This window comes from Erithacus rubecula, assembly GCF_903797595.1.
Source record: "Erithacus rubecula genome assembly, chromosome: 1".
Taxonomy (NCBI): domain Eukaryota; kingdom Metazoa; phylum Chordata; class Aves; order Passeriformes; family Muscicapidae; genus Erithacus; species Erithacus rubecula.
In genome coordinates this window covers 58,415,558-58,431,995 of record NC_136658.1, presented here as the reverse complement: position 1 = coordinate 58,431,995, position 16,438 = coordinate 58,415,558, and the positions used below count along the sequence as shown (strand labels likewise).

Below are 16,438 nucleotides of genomic sequence, written 5' to 3'. Positions count from 1 at the left end.
TCTCAGCTTTATTCCAACATCTTATCATGAAGAAATGAAATATTGCCCAGTAATAGAAAGGCATTTGAAGCTTTGTGAGTTTAAAGATAACAGCACTAGCTGTGAAGTCAGTGAATTGGAAGGAAAGGTCAGCAAGTCATCTACTGTGGCACTGTTCACAAAGGCAATTCTTCTATCCAATGAACCTGGTTGTTCATAATCTGAAGACTGATTTTCTAAGACTTAATTTTGTTCTTTGTTACTTAATTAGATATGGTTACTATTGATTTACTTTTCAGAGTCAAAATTTCTCACAGGCCTGCTAAGTTTCAAGCACAGTTTACACTGGCAGACATGCTGTAGTCTAATTTCAAATCCATGCTGTCATTTCAGGTTACAACTACAAACTCTTAAGATGAGTGATTAAAAAACTTTTCAATTTGGGGAAACATTGATAATAAGAAGAAAATACTTCAGCAAAATTATGGTTAAAAAATTAGTCAAAACATAATGAAAACAAAACCAAATGTCTGAAAAGAATAGCTGCAAAAACTGGAAGCTATAATTCTAATAACAAACAGTTTCATGAAAGAGAGCAACTTCACTATTTATCCATTCCTGTAAAAATAAAGAAAAAGAAGGTTTGACCTTCTCACTTACATTTATTCTTGAAGATATTTATTTTGATTGTAGTATAAGTTATTATTCATAAACATTACAATGCCAGCACAAGGTTCAAGAACTATGCTGATCACAGTTTCCTGCTCAACTACTCAGTGCATATAATTCAATGGACATTAAAATCACAGCCTCTGACTATGCCTAGAGAAGAACAGGTAAACTGCCAGTGACATTATGTCTATCCTCATGGGAAGAAAATCCCCTAATAATGACCTCATGCTTTTAAGTTTCTGGGGTTTATGTTTCAATCCTGTTCAGTATTAAAAAATAGGAACATAATTACTTGGCTGTGCTACCTCTATCCACATGATCATATCCATCTGCAATAGATAATAACAGAGGACATAAATCTAGACACATGTTGTACCACAGTGGGGCTGAAGGAATGAGTAGGAAACAGTAAGCTCCTTAGCCCTTATAGTACTGTTGAAATAACTATGTGCAGATAAAAACTTGTGTTTATGGACTCACCTGTAGTAGAAATGAATTGTGAGCAATATGTCACAGGCCTTGACTGAAGAAGTCAAGGAAGCACTTGGGTAACCAAAAATACCCCAAATCCTTAACTTATTAGTACAAACATCAAAAGAAATGTGCATTTCATTCCAGTATGTGCACACTTTCCTAAAGAGAACTTAGGTTAATTTGATAATTTAAAAACATTTCATTGAAATCCACATATTTTTATATTACTATTATGTGCAAACCAGATGGGAACATGAAACCTGGTTTGTCAAATAACTTGCACAGGATGTTATGCCAGAAGTTATGCAAAAGTTGGCAGCTACAGTGAATATTTAATTAGCATGAATATGAGAGCTGAATTTTCAAAAATGACATTGATACATACTGTAGATTATTAATACAAACAAATGCTTAAATAAGCAAGCTTTTGGAAAGAAATTATTTTCCACTTACAACATGCTGATAGAATGTTTCAGAGAGCCTAAATTGCTAGGTACTTTCAAGGTCTTAACCTAGATTATAAGGAATCTATCTCTGCTAAAGAAAATGGATGAGTTACAAAAATGAACTTGTTAAGAAGTAAAGGACCCCAGGATAAGGAAAATTTTCTGGTATGGGACTGCTCACAATTATAATAATATACACAGTTATATGATGACAGTATGCCCCTTTCAGAGTCCAATAGTTTTAAACCTACTGGACAGGTTTAGATCACATGAGCCAAAAGTACTTCTCAGTTAAGTGCTTCCTGGGTCCAGCAATGTTCCCATAATGGGGGTGGATCTGTCAACAGAGCAGGAACCTGCTTTCCACAAAAGGACATCACTTTTACATGGCCTGTGAGAGACGTTAATGTATCTCAAATGCACCTGACTGTGGTAACTGGAGTCAAAGATAGCGGTCACACTGCAATGTGCTCTCATAGACATATTTAAATGGAGGCCATGGTTACTTAGGCAGTTTTAATAGCTACAACTAACTCATAAATCAGCTTTACAAGCTGGAAGTCAGCTTGTTAAAGTTTAGAAACAGATTACCAATGTTCATGAAGGTCAAATTTTATAGTCTTGCATATGAAATCAAATTGCTTATAGAAAATGAAAGGAGGGAAAATAGCATGAAAATAGTGAAAACAAAGTTTTGTTGGTACAGTAATTCATATGTCAGGTATCCTTTAGCATGTGCTCCATCTCAATCTTCATTTTTTAGATACTCCTGTAGTACCAGTGGCCACTGTTTCAATTAACAACATAAATTTAGAATTAAATAAGGCACCATGTGTGCTCCAGAGAATGTTAGTATCATGTAACTCTCATTAAATACCAATCAAGCAAAAATAGAAAAACATTGGTGCAAAAAACCACCATGTAATCAGTTAGCAGCAGAGTGCTTATATCCCCAAGATATGGGCAAGATGGAAATTAGGATGGGATCTAGTTTTGTTGGCATATCACTCAAATAAACAGTTCTTCTCAAATTATCTTACTTCTCAAAGTATCTTAAATCCTCATGTCAACAAAGGTGAGAAAGTGATGCCACTGAAGGCCTCCAAAGAAGACTCTACATTTGGAAGTGTAGGTGACTAAATTAGGCCATCAGATCCTATTTTTCCAGGTCAATAAAAACACAGATTTGTTGATTTTTAATCAAACAGTTATTTGCAGTTCTGTGCTTGTTAGGTTAAAATAAAAAGGTGCACCAGCAAGTTGAATGTCTTAATAAAATCAGACTTCTTCACTCTACTTAAATCATCATGAACTTCAAAACTTCTGTAACCTCTAATCTGAAGGTTCAAGAGATTCTAAATTTACCTAATTTCTGTCAAAGGAATTGCATGAATGGATAGATTTCCAACATAGCCCTGAAAAACCACATAAACTTGCTTTTTCGTGTCTATTTCTAAGATACATTAGACAAAAGAACAAAAGTTTGTGTACTTTCTCATTTATTAGAACTGAAGGATAAGAAGCAAAATGTAGATAGCTGAATAAAGATCAAGTCATAATTATCTAAAGGTAACAGGGAAGTGTCTTTTTAAATGAAATGCCTTTAAAATGGAAACAAATCACCTTCAGTAAGAGGAGGAAAAGAAATTATGCCTCTGGTAAATGCCTCTATAACCAGATTAATTTTATTAAAGGGTACAAACAAAACCTAAACCAGGTAGACAAGTTCAGATATCAGATATTTTTGAGATATCCCTATAATACTACAGTTCTGACCTGCAGATTACTGGGACTGCTCTGTGTTGATTCATTCTAGTTTGTTCTGGGATTTGACAAATTTAGTTTCTGTGCAGGCAAAGTATTAAACCTTTCAGCCTCCTTCAGACAACTTAGAGCATTTCAGTTCAAATACTTAGGTTTTAAAGTGGGAAAAACAAACCCTCCTAATTTAAGAGTAATTTTTTTCATGATATCTTAAGGAACATTAGATTACAGACTATGAAATATGAGAAATCACAAAGCTGTGTATCAATATGCTTCAATTTGAGTGTTGCTTTAATACTGATTTAGAGAGACAGAGGGAAACTGAGAAGGTAGCAGGGGTCACCAGTAGCCTGTTGTGCTCTCACAGTCAACACGCTTAGTTTTCTTGCATTTACTGACTTTATGACTTACCTTAAAACACTTGACACCTATACACCTGTACATTATTCATGGTGGGTGGGCGTGGGCTGCAGTTTGGTGCCTTTGGTTTGGTTTGGTCCAGTTTGGTTTGTCCTACCTTAATAACAGACGTCTCCACTCTGGAGGGAGGGCTCTGCACTTGTGCTGCTGCTGCCATGTTGGCGATGGTGCTGAGGTGGTTCATCTGGCTCATTGCCATCGTGACAGAGGCTGGAGGTAGGCTCACGGGAATCAGCGGGTGGGGCATCATCATGAAAGGAAGTTCCAACCCTGTTGGGGGGAAAAACAGGGAAATAGGTTTATGCACCTTTTCCTAAGCACTGTCTTCTTTTTCTCCTGATGGACAGTATTCAAGTGACGGATGACAAGATGGCTCACAGTGCAGGAAAAAGCAGCTCTACGTCAGTTCTCTTCTGGTAGGTGCAGGGGTGAATCACTAGCAACCATGGAGAGCTTCTAGCCACAAGGAGAGGCTATTAGACCTCTTAGTTTGTTCATGTCTGTGTCATGTATGATATCATTGCTATGCAAACGCTATTTATTATAGTTTTTGACATCTGCTGTAAGGTAGTTTAGCAATGTGCCATTATGCCACTGATGCACAGGTTAGCAGTTATTTTAAGTATCAATTTTATTGTACAGTATTTGTTCATTACTGTCTCCACTTCCCCTGCTTAATACTTTACAGGAAGTATTCCAGTATTCTGCACATCCTTGATTTTTTCATGGCCTATTTATATAAACACACAAAAGAAAAAAGAGACAGGAACTAGAAAACTGCTGATGTTAGTGCTGAAAGATGTCAACCCGTACCATTTGGCAGAAGGTGGTTCTGTTGAAGAGGGTTGAGAGGATGGCTAACTGGAACATTATGCTGTCCAGGCAAGTTGGGGTGGTTAACAGAGGCCTGTGATCCTTGGGTAGGGGGAGACTGAAGTTTTTCTTTATCCCAAGAACCATCACTGCTGCCTGTGGGGAATGAATATATATTATTTGGATGAATGAAGACTCCAAATTTTCAGTTTCTGAATTTGGAAGCAAGGCCAGCATTCTAACCTTTTTTTGCAAGCAGCAATTTATTTTTAATTCTCTTTTTTTTAATATGTGGGTTGGGGAAGGACGTTAGGGTTGGGTTTTTTTTCACCCTCTGAAAAAGGTATATAAGAATAACTTTTGAGGTAAGAATAACTAAGAGGTAGCAAACACAGTATTAGAATGTGCTCATGCACATGAAGTCTGTGTTTTTTGTGTATATTGTACATACACTTTTCTTATACTTAGAAAATAAAACTATATACAGCACTTGTTAATATGTGAGGGAATATTTTTGCCTACAAAATGTCTAACAAAAAATATGTCCTGTTATCCCAATTAAAATTTAAACTGCAGTTATATTTTGTCCTGTATTTGAGAATAAATAAACATTCTTTGAAATAATAAAAAAAAATATTAATTTTTTTGAGGGCATCAACATGCATGCATATATGCTTGGCTGTTGATTCTGTTTTGTATATTCAATTTTTATTTCATATTATTAATAAAAATATAAGAGATTACATTGATTCTTGCAGTCTTCTGGTAGTGGAACAGACTAACAGCAAAGAGGAAATAAGTACTGAGATGAGAAATAATTCATTTATTTGAGAAACACCCTTTCTCACTGTTGCAGACTGCCTCATTAAAAAAACCATAGAATTAAATAAGATACAATTAAAGGAGAATACAATGCACTCCATATAAAGGACAATAATAATTAATATCTCAATATTAATTTGTATGTTTATAAGCAATGAAAAGGTTAAAATCTTTCAACCTAACAAATTGCATCATTCTTAATGTGTACTTACATATAATGCTGAGATTGAGTGTATGTATGTTTATGCATACACAGTAATCTATACACTGACTGCATGAGTTTATTTACCATACACAATCAATAAACAATGTTTGAATATATGAATAAATATGGATGTATGCATGCATTCTCAGCAGTATTAATATACCCATCAGCAATATATGATTGCTTTCTTTTTCATGTAGAGCACAATTTCAACCTTCTGACTTTGAAAATGTCTACTATTTTCATGGGAGCATCTCTTGATAGAGACTTTAGGATGACATAAGTCAAGATGTATTTGATCTATGCTCAGTTTCTATTTAGCATTATGGATTATAGCAAAGTGTGTATTTCTGAATGCTTTTCTACATACATCTTACTCTTTAATGAACAACAGAGACTGAAAAACAACAGGAGCAACATCACCTCCTTACTTCAGTAGAAAGGGGATAAGCCTATTAGTCTTGACATATTTTAACATAATTTTCATTGGATGACAAAAGCACAGAAGTTGGTAGAATTCCAATTTAATTTCTCTAGATCTATTAAAAACCTGATTGTAAAAGCTGTACAACATAGTTTATAATGAAAAATACTCCATTATTGCCATGATTTTCTTTCCCTAGTTACTTCAGGAAGACAGTTAAGGCTCAATATAAATTCTAACTCATTAGCTCAATACTGTCTCAATCCCAGTGTAAATTGTTCAGAAGTAGGTAATGAAAATTCAGTCCAAAGCCTCCTGCCATCAAACAAAGTAATTCTATGAAACAATGAAAAGAATCAATTATATGAGATACTTTTATTATTTTACAAGAAATTTTCATAACCTTTATGCAGTGAACATACTTGAGCTGGTAAATACATGAGTCGAATCTCATGACCTCTGACAAGTGAACACATTTTCTTGCATTTTGAGAACTAAGACACTCTCAAAATGCATGAACATATATTTAAATACATACTAAAGAAGCTAAATCTTATCTGGAAAAAATATTTTTTTCCCTTTCGATTTTATATCCTTTAATTTTCTGTTTTTTACCATTGTGATGTACATATCTCACTCCCTAGCATACAGGTCTACCCCATCCTCCTGTTTTGCTTATCCCTTCTGAAGAGTTTATAGCAATCCATTGCAGCACTCCAGTTGTGGAAGTCATCCCACCATGTCTTCACACTGGCAACTCTGCCAGTTTTCCTGCTGCACAATGGCTTCCAGCTCTTCCTGCTTGGTGGCCATGCTGTGTGCATTGCTCTTGTCACATTTCAGTTGGCCTATTGGTCCCACCACATTTTTTGGGGAGACAAGTAATTCCTACATGACTCTTGTTAGGTACTTCTGCAATTTCTAACACATCAATAACCCACTTTGTAATCTTGGCCACCACACAGCTCCCAGTGAGATTGCAGAGCAAAGGACCTGGCTAAAACTCCATCCTTCAAACACTGGTGTGCCTCTCCCAGACATCTCTAATGAGCTTGATTTTATTTTCCCCCTTTAAATCTAGCTTAAAGCTGTTCCAATGAGCCCTACTAACTCCTGTTTCCCTCTTGAGCCAGGTATAGAATCTCTTTTACAAATATGAAGAATACAAATAATACATAAATATATATTAGTAATTATATGAATATTTGTTAACATTGTAAGGGAGATGCTTGAATTTTATAGGGCTGCTAAATTCTCAGTAATGAGATATTTTTCCCTATTTTTATCAGCAATATCTTCTACAGAGGATTTAATTTCACGTTACATGCTGATGTTCAATATGGAGATGGAGTCAATTCTTCTGTGACCCTTCCTAACCTGGTCACAGAATTTTGCAAGGTCAGTCATAGTTTGCCAATTATGGCTCTGCTTATGTGGCTCAGAAATTAGAGCTTTTCTAAACCAGTACTCTTTTCTGCCTCAAAATTACAGTGTGTGCTGTTTCAGCGTGATATTGAACCCAATAATAATTTGGAATAGAGAAGACAAGTTTCAGAAAGCCAAAGTATCAAGACTAGCATTTAGTGACAGTGACCTTAATACTTATAGTCTGGAATCATCCGTTAAGATTTGCTTCTATGGAAAATGATTTATAGACAGAATCCAATCCATAATATTAGCAACCACTTTCAAACTTCCAACTGTTGAGTTCCCAAACACTTTAAGTGAACAGACACAGATACAAATAGTCTTGGCCATTCACTGTGCTTTTCTTACGCTAGTTTTCTTATGCTTCCTCTTAGAAGAAACAGTTATTTTCATTAATGTCAAAGCAAAACAAGTGTTATTCCTTAGACACCATTCACTGTCTGCACGACAAAGTGCAAGCTACCAGTTCTGTTACTTTTTACATTTGATTTTGATTAATTGTCTACAGTGGTTTCAAAGAGTATTAAAAATCCGTTGCCTTCTTCCTCTTCACTTGTTGCCCTGCTGGAGGCTTATGTTTTTCCAGTTTCCATCAGTGGTTGTCAAGTCTTTGTAATAGGATTAAAAGCTTGGACACCTGATATCCCTGGGTGCTGCAGTTCACCCTCATAAAAGCTGTTTGCTTTAAATTGAGAGAAAATCAGTTTTTAGTGGCATAATTAATTAAATTATGCAAAGTGTTCCAGATTCAGCATAACACTTTCTGAAGCAGCAGTTGGAAGCTCTATATTGCATTCAAACAGCATTTCAATTGACGCTGCACTAGGCTGACCATAGAGTACCATTTTCAAGGCTTTCAAGCACAAGGGATCCAATTTTGAAATGCAAATGCTTAATGTTGAGTGCTCAAACCCCACACATACGTACTTGAATAGGCAATTTGGTAGCCAACTACGTATTTCATATGTGATAGTGCTAATACAGGCAATCAAAAAATTGAAATGAAGTTCCAAATGTAAGTAAACATGCTCAAAAACCAGGCTTAGATGATCTTAGATTTTCTCATGATGGACAACTCGATGGAACAAGAATGACAATACTTTTTCACAATTTAAAAGGCATAGTACAGAATCCATTTCTTTCCTCATCACCAATACTTCAGCAAATATTTTCCATAATGTGAGTTACCTTCTTCCATAATCAGCAGTTACAAAACAAACCATTATTTGTACACTGAAGTGGGTCTGTAAAAGCCTGATGCCTGGATTATTTGTATTCATTAGTAGCCCAATTAGGTAGCTAAAGATGGTAATAATAAATTGAAACAATTCTGGACTAGAAGGTAATGCAGCCAAGAAAAAGAAAATGAAGCAGAAAACTAGTGTACAATGTCAAGCCCGCAAACAAATGCTGATCTAAATGTACCACGTTTGTTTTTATAATCATTACTGTTATTTGCAGGCTCCTTTTCCTTTTTTCATTCTAACCCCATTAGGATTCAGTTTGTTTAAATTTCTGTTTCCACAACGTGAGCTGAACAATTTTGTTCCTATGATAGTCAACAGGGATCCAGCCAAAAGGTTCTGGAGAGCTGCTGAGCTCACTCTTACAGAGACAGGCCTGTCTTTGGTCAGCTGAATCTTCATCTGCTGTCTCCAAGGACTACAGTGGCCCTTCCTCTAGACTTGGTTCAATGGCCTAAACACGCAACTCTTGAGATGGCCAGAAGAATTTCAGTCATGTCTTTTAGGGTTGGTGAGCACCACACAGCGCCTGCAGGAGACCCCAGGGGTGTCTGGAGGTGTAGATCAGGCAGGATCCTCAAGGGTATCTAAGGCACTTGCATGTATCTATGCCTAGGCAACTAAATCAAACTTTTTTTGATTATAGGTGGTTTTAGAAATTAAAATTAGGCTGTCTGCTGTGCCCTTGGGTCTTCCCCTTCCTTTCATGTGGAAAACTTGATATTTTATTGAGTTCCTGAGAACAATTGAAGCATGTCTTTTGGCAAGTGAACCCCAGCACTGGCTCAGGATAGTTTCAGGTACCATTATATGCACAAGCAATATCACATAGCAAAACCACAAAAGATTTCCCACTAACAACTCAAACTGCTTTTCTTTTTTTTTTTTTTTAGTGCTACTGATCTCCTTTCAGTCTCCTAATCTTTCTGTTATCTTCTATGTTTGCTGAAACAATTTGTATCTCAGCAACAATTACCAAACAAAGCATCAGTATCAGCTGTGTTGGCTCATTTTTCTGAAGTGGACTATTCATGATCTAGGCTATTTATGTCCACTGGAAAATATGCATAATCAGCGTGCTAAAAATTGGTAATCTTAGCCTCCTGACAGTGAGGAAACCATTTTGTGAACAACCCAAATCAAATACTGCTGCTTAAGTCTCTAAAATGTTATAAATTTGTGATTTGATTTCTATATAATTCAGTTTTCTAAAATCAGATGTATAATTTATCTGCAATATGTGTTGTGAGACTGCATAAAGGACTACAGCCAAAGGCATTTTTATAAGATCTCTATGTTACTGTTAAATCATTAAAGGAAAAAAAAACTCAAACCTTTGCCATTTGTAAACAGTATCTGTTTAATATTTTTGATACTTGGATTGCTACCTCTTCTTGAGACCACAAAGTGATCAAGAAAGTACTATGACACAGAAAAATAAGTTTCCCATGTCTTCCCTGTAACACTTTGCATTTGGCTTTATGTAAGGTTTTTTGGTTTTCTTTTTTTTAGTTTTTTTTTCTTTTTTACCCCCTCACAAAGTTTTGCATTGTTCTGGGGTCTTTTGGTTAAAATCATGTTTATGCTGTTGAATAGGCCATGAGCAACGTGGGTTCATAATTAAAAGTATTATATACATGCAGCAAATTTTAAAAAAAAAATCACACACACACACACAAAAAACCCCTATCCTCTGATTAACATTTTTTATAGAAATATATACAGAGAAGCCAAAAGGACCTTTGGAATTACATATTGTTTATTCTTCGCTGATGAAAGTAGCAGTCTGAAAAATAGTTAGTAGCCTCAATAATGTAGACTGCTTCATTTGCTGTTCTAATTTTATTGCATAATTATTTTGTGGCAATGGCAAAGAAATTATAACTGCACTTTGCACCATAAGCCAAATTTGTACCCACTTTACTTTTCCCCTATTTATGTTCTGATAATAAAAATTGTAGTAGAAACTGTTAATTCCAGGAAATAAGATTGAATTCTAAATGCTGAATACCAGAGTATAGGTTTAATCATTAATCAGGAAATACTGAATTTATATAAGTTAATCAGTGAAAGAATTTTTTTACAGTTACAATGAATCCCACAGAATATAGATATTTTATACTAATCCTTCAATATTTCACCAAAAAAGATTAACACAGGAAAAGCTTTTTAAAATTCAATTTAATGAATAATGAAACTGTCCAAGACAACTGAAAGCTCAGCAACTCAGTTACAGACTGTGTGACATCTACCTAAAAATAGATTTTCCATTTGTCTCCTTTTACCAATATCTAACTTGCGCTAATTTCACGGATAAAAACCAGTTTATTTTTATGGTCATATGATCTTAAAAGATAACAATGCGATTTTAGATATGGAAAAAGTAAATTTGTGACATCATCAAGAAACAGAAAATCAGATTGTTGTATGCACTATGTTCAGGAAATAAAAACTGGATCCCATTTCCCCGTCAGGTACACCTGGCTAAACAGTTAACCTCAGACCAGAAAGCTGGAAGTACAGATAGTCCCTTAAGGCAGAGTTTTTAAAATATAAAGGCTAATGAACCATCAGAAGTCAACCAAAATCCACCAAAACCTACATTTTCCTTATCTCTTAACACAATGAATATCCCAAAGTATTTTGCAAACATATTGATTACAGTGGTATGTGCTTTTGTACAAAAATTGCCCGTTCCATAGGCAATTAATATATTACTATATGTAGTCATTGCATGCAATTGTGGATATGAATATTTTCTGTATGCCTATGGAACAGGTAAGAATGAATATGAACATGTTGAGAACATTTTCTGAAAAATATGGGTTTAAGTTTTTTAGTGTAAGATCCTGCTCAGTATATAAAAAAAAGAAGTTATCCTCATCTGCTGCTTTGTATAATCAGTATAACAGTATAATAGGCTTCCTTTTTAGTACAATGGAAACTAAAACAGCCAGGTCCAGAAATTTGTCCAAGGTGAAAGACACAAGTTTAAGCTTCTGAATGGTTCATGCCTATGAGTAAATGCCTAAGCTTTCCTGAAAATACGGATTTGGATGGAACTTCGTGATTAATATCTATACTGGTTTGATATGGGCAACTCCTCAGTTAGTGTGGATCCTGATTTTTGATCCTTATTCCTCTAGTCTGAGTTTTACATACTCTAATTCTATATTAGCAATGCTCGGAAACAAAAAAAATAAACCAAAGCAATATACCATGTATGTATTCAACAACTTGTCTTCCCCCTTCTCTTTCTCTTAAAAGAAAAAAAAAAATCTCAAAAAGTTTTGAAAAATAACCTAATTACTGTGCCTTTAACTTAAGAAGAAAAGTCCTGCAGATTTTCAGGACATCTGAGTACGGCTGACAGTTCTGTATAAACTACAAACTAAAGAAAAATACTAGAAAATCCTCAGTAAATGCACTGAAGTGCAAAAATTAATTGCATAGACAAAATGCATGAAGTGCAAATGCTAAGCTTCCTAATGTCTTCTAGTAGATAGACATAATTGTTAGCTAGTCCAACTTTGCCTCACCTGTTTCAGCTGTGTTATAATATGAAAAAGTAAGAGGGGCAAATATATTGGGCTTGAAAGCATAAAAATTAAAAGTGAGGCCACTGTAAAATCATGTTCAATCTATTCCAAAGAAGATGCACCAGGGATGAAAATGCAAAGCATTGACATATTACAGGGAATCAAGCTTATTGATGACTTTCTTAAAAAAATTGCTGAACTAAAGAATAATATTTCGATTTCCAGCACAAATGCTGCACAAACACTCAACAGTATGTGGGCTCTAAGAGGCTGCACACAGAATGCCTTCTTGAACATAATTTTTCATATTTTTACTCACTGAATTTTTTTTAGTCATTTTCTTGGGGAAAAAAGCTAAATTACCAAAAAATCACTCCTTATTAATCAACAGATTAATATCCAGTCTTAAGCAAAGTTGATCGCAAGGTCTCATAGCAATTACATCCCTATGCTCTCTGGGAAAACAGCCACAAGTTGTCTGCATGAAAACCCACCAGCTGCAGCAACTTACAGGCACTCTCCAGAGCACATGGCTGTGTTTCCCATTCAGGGAAAAGGAGACTTATGTTTGCCCAGGTATTGGCTTGATGAGCAGCATGGGGCTGGACACAGAGGTTTCCTAATCAATGTGTCTCTTCCACACTAGGAAGTTCTGAGGGTCACAGAGCCTTCCTCCTCCTTTGGGAAGCAGGTGCTAACTCAACACTTAGTGAGGAATTGTCTTACTTTTGAGTTGCTTGTACAGCTTTGATTTAGTTCTCTCATGGCTATTCTGATGTAGTCTCTAATTTTTAGGTCTTATATATTCCTTATGTAAATTTCCAGTATGTAAATAGATGCAAAGAAATCCAGTGGTGATGATGATGACAATTATTATTATCATTACTGTTATCATTATTATCACTAAAAAAATACCTTTTTCTAGCTTATAGGTGCACATCTTCACAATTTCAATGTTATTTGAACACACTTATATGTATCTGTGTGCACACCTCTACCATTATGTCACACACACACACAAACGAAAGGTGCAAATACATAAATGGTACAACAAACTGTGAATTAGTTTTACTAAAAAATATCTTTTCAAATTCCTGGATTTGTAAATGGGGCATGTTTGCCCACCACCTCAAAATCTAGTATGTTCAGCCTAGCAAACAAAATCATAATGTGCTTCCTTTGATCAAGAATAACACGTATGTAATCTTGTGTTTGGCACAGAGTGAGAATCATTTTTACATCTCAGCTGTTATTCAGCACCTCGATATGCTACAGTCACTTTGTTGTACACTTAAGCCTTTAGGTTTTTTTTCTGTAGTTCCATGTCCCAAGACAGGTGATCATACCATTTTGTTTCTTAAAGGAGGGAATCTTACCTAAGAGTTTATAGATCCTAAGTCTTGTTTCTGGACTACTGAAACTATTTCTGCACGATTTATTGTTTTCTCAGGATGACAATGGAAAAAGTTATAAGTAGTATGAGTAGTAATAATAGTAGAGTAATAATATGTGACAGAGCAGGTGGACACTCCAGGCCTCAAAGGGCTTATAATATGAAAACACTGAAAGAAACAACTACATATACACAGACAAGGAATTTCCCTCAGTGAGAAAGACCTACATAATATTGTGCTTCTGTTTTAATTGTTTCTCACAATTGTTGCTGTTCAGGCAAAAAAAGATATTTTCTCTGTGAGATTTAACCTACCACTATTGTCTATTTATGTACTGATACCCCACTCTACTCAAAACTGCTTCTGGCTTTACTGACTGGAGCCTTACAAAAATGATCAAAGGTAAATAAAACCTTCACACAAAGGCAGCTAAAAGTATGAAATTGGATTAAGATGGTAGGAATGCGAAAGCAATACATCTTAAACAGCAAATTTCTCAAATATTTCCCTGGACTTTTGTGATTTGGGGGGAGAACAGTGCTACTACTTTCTAATTTATTTTAGTATTTTTGTTTCCTATTTAAAATGAAAAGAATCCACTATCTTCAAGTTATTTAACACAAAAGATTTATTTACTTCAAAAGATGTCTGAATTACTGCTACCTATACCATCTCTAGTGGCAACAATTTTCACCTGATATGGAAGAGGCAAAAGAATCAAGCCAGTGTTTGACAAAAATATCTATTGGCATTAAATGATAGCATGTTATGATAATTTTTTCAATATTGGCTTTACAGTTGCACCTTTTTTTTTTTTTCCTCTAATATTTCTAGGAAAGGAAGTTCACCTAAGCTATTATACCAAGATTTAGTACTCTGAACTTTAGCAAGCCCACATGAATCTTACTCATTGTAGTCGTCCCTGTATCTTACATCAAACTGATTTGTGAAGAATGCACACACCTATTAAGCGTATTTTAAACAGTATCTTCAACTGTGTCTTAGACAAAATTCCTAGCAAGGCATTTAAATCCAGATCTCATTTAGTAAAAATCAGAATTCTGCACTCTTTCAATGGTCAGAAAAAGACATAAACACACATCTTACTATGTTTCCTAGCTCCATCAATCTTTCTTTGTGATCAATAATTCATCTGATCAGAGATGAGGGGAGTTACATAATAGGAGAGACAATAGTTAGCCAAAAAGTACTTTTTCTTCACCCTGCCTTGACTCAATTAGTGACAATGTTCTCCAGGTCAGAACTGTGGGTAGAGTTTTGAGAAAGGGTATCTCTGTTCCCAAGTCTGGTGCTTTCTAACAAGTTTTGACCAGTGTAAAGCTGATGGCTACTATGCAATAAGGTGAGCTAGATGCCTTCTCAGCAACCTGTGTTCAGTCCTCTGCACACCCAATGGATAAAGATGTTTCTGTGTGTTCAGCCCCCCAGGCTTAAGCCCCACAAACAAGATGATACATTAGAAATTCACATTGATCAGCTCAGTATAGAATGATAGAATCATTGAATGATTTGGATTGGAAGGGACCTAATAGATCATGCAGTTCCACACCCATGGCATGGTTGGGAGGGTTGTATCAGCTATTTGTAGGTTATCACTTATCCTAAGTTTCCCAAAACAAATACACCTCAGCTGGAGATCTGGATTCCACTGTGGAGGCCAAGACCTGAAAGTTGCTTGAAATTTTCCTACTACTGGATCTAGCAATGTGTTTCATGCTGCTTAAAACAAACAAACAAACAAACAAACAAACATTACTTTTGGATTAAGACCTACTTAGGCTTAGACCTTGAACTAAAATATTGTACAAGGGCTTGAAGTTTTGCTGATGCTTCAGGAAAAAAATGCAATTTTTTTTTTGCAAATTCCAAAAAGTTTTTCTTTTCTGAATTAAGATTTTTTTTTTTTTAATGCAAGTAACCATTTTTTCAGAAGCCTTGTTTTACCAAACAACCTCTCTAGTGTATAGTCAATAAAGATTTCCAACAAAAATAAAAAGTTGCATTTCTTTTTTTTTAAATCAAGACATGAATGCACAAATTGCCAACAGGTATCAATTATCCCAGAAATCAAATCCTAGAATTAAAGTTTGGCCTAGAGGCCAAAAGAAGTTGGAGTGGTATTCCTAGAAATGGAATTACTAGTAAAAAAAGTAAAAGCACCTGACACTTGGCATTCAAATTTGGGATACAGCTTATATGCCCCACAAGATACAGAATACATAATTCCACAATTATATTCTAAACCAGGAAATCATATAGAAACAATTTAAAAATATTTTTCCCTTTAAAAGACTAAGACTGAAATCAAGTCAGTGAGACTTGATAAAGGCCAAAATTTTATTCTAGTTGCTTTGGCGTACCAGTCTGAGCACAGTTAAGCGCAAAGATTCAAGTCCTAATTCAAAGCAGTGCCTGGGCATGTTAGTTCAAAGGATGCACAAAGGCTAAGAAATGGTTAAGAAGTTTATTATCTTGGGGTTAACCTTTCAAGGGATAAAAAATGTTAAATATGAGATATATGATAACTGAATATTTTTCCTGTACAGTGATTCAATAAAAAAGAAAATTTAAATATCGAGAGTACCCTTAGTTTCCACAGGGATTTCTGCACAGTCTTCAGGATTGACACTGTGTTAAAGTATTAGTACAATTTTTCAAGCAGATTAGTCTGAACACAGTGCTTTGAAAAATTTAAAAAAGAGAACAGATAGCAAATGTCACTTCTTTAGTAGGTACAAAATGCAAACTCCAAGTGTTTTAACCTAATGAATAAATGAGTTTGTCCTTTATGTA

General features: G+C 35.1%; 1 protein-coding gene across 6 annotated transcripts in view; it reads right to left on the bottom strand.

Moving 5' to 3' along the window:
* DACH1 (dachshund family transcription factor 1) overlaps nucleotides 1–16,438 on the bottom strand; it is a 351,929-nt gene that overhangs the window by 111,688 nt on the left and 223,803 nt on the right. For 3 of the 6 annotated variants that reach the window (XM_079312105.1, XM_079312103.1, XM_079312104.1), the window contains exons 4-5: nucleotides 4,569–4,724; nucleotides 3,853–4,025 (exon numbers count right to left, since the gene is read on the bottom strand). In XM_079312105.1, the coding sequence (XP_079168231.1) occupies nucleotides 3,853–4,025; nucleotides 4,569–4,724 (329 nt within the window). The remainder of the gene's footprint in view (nucleotides 1–3,852; nucleotides 4,026–4,568; nucleotides 4,725–16,438) is intronic. The other 3 variants (XM_079312106.1, XM_079312108.1, XM_079312107.1) reach the window with 1 other exon arrangement.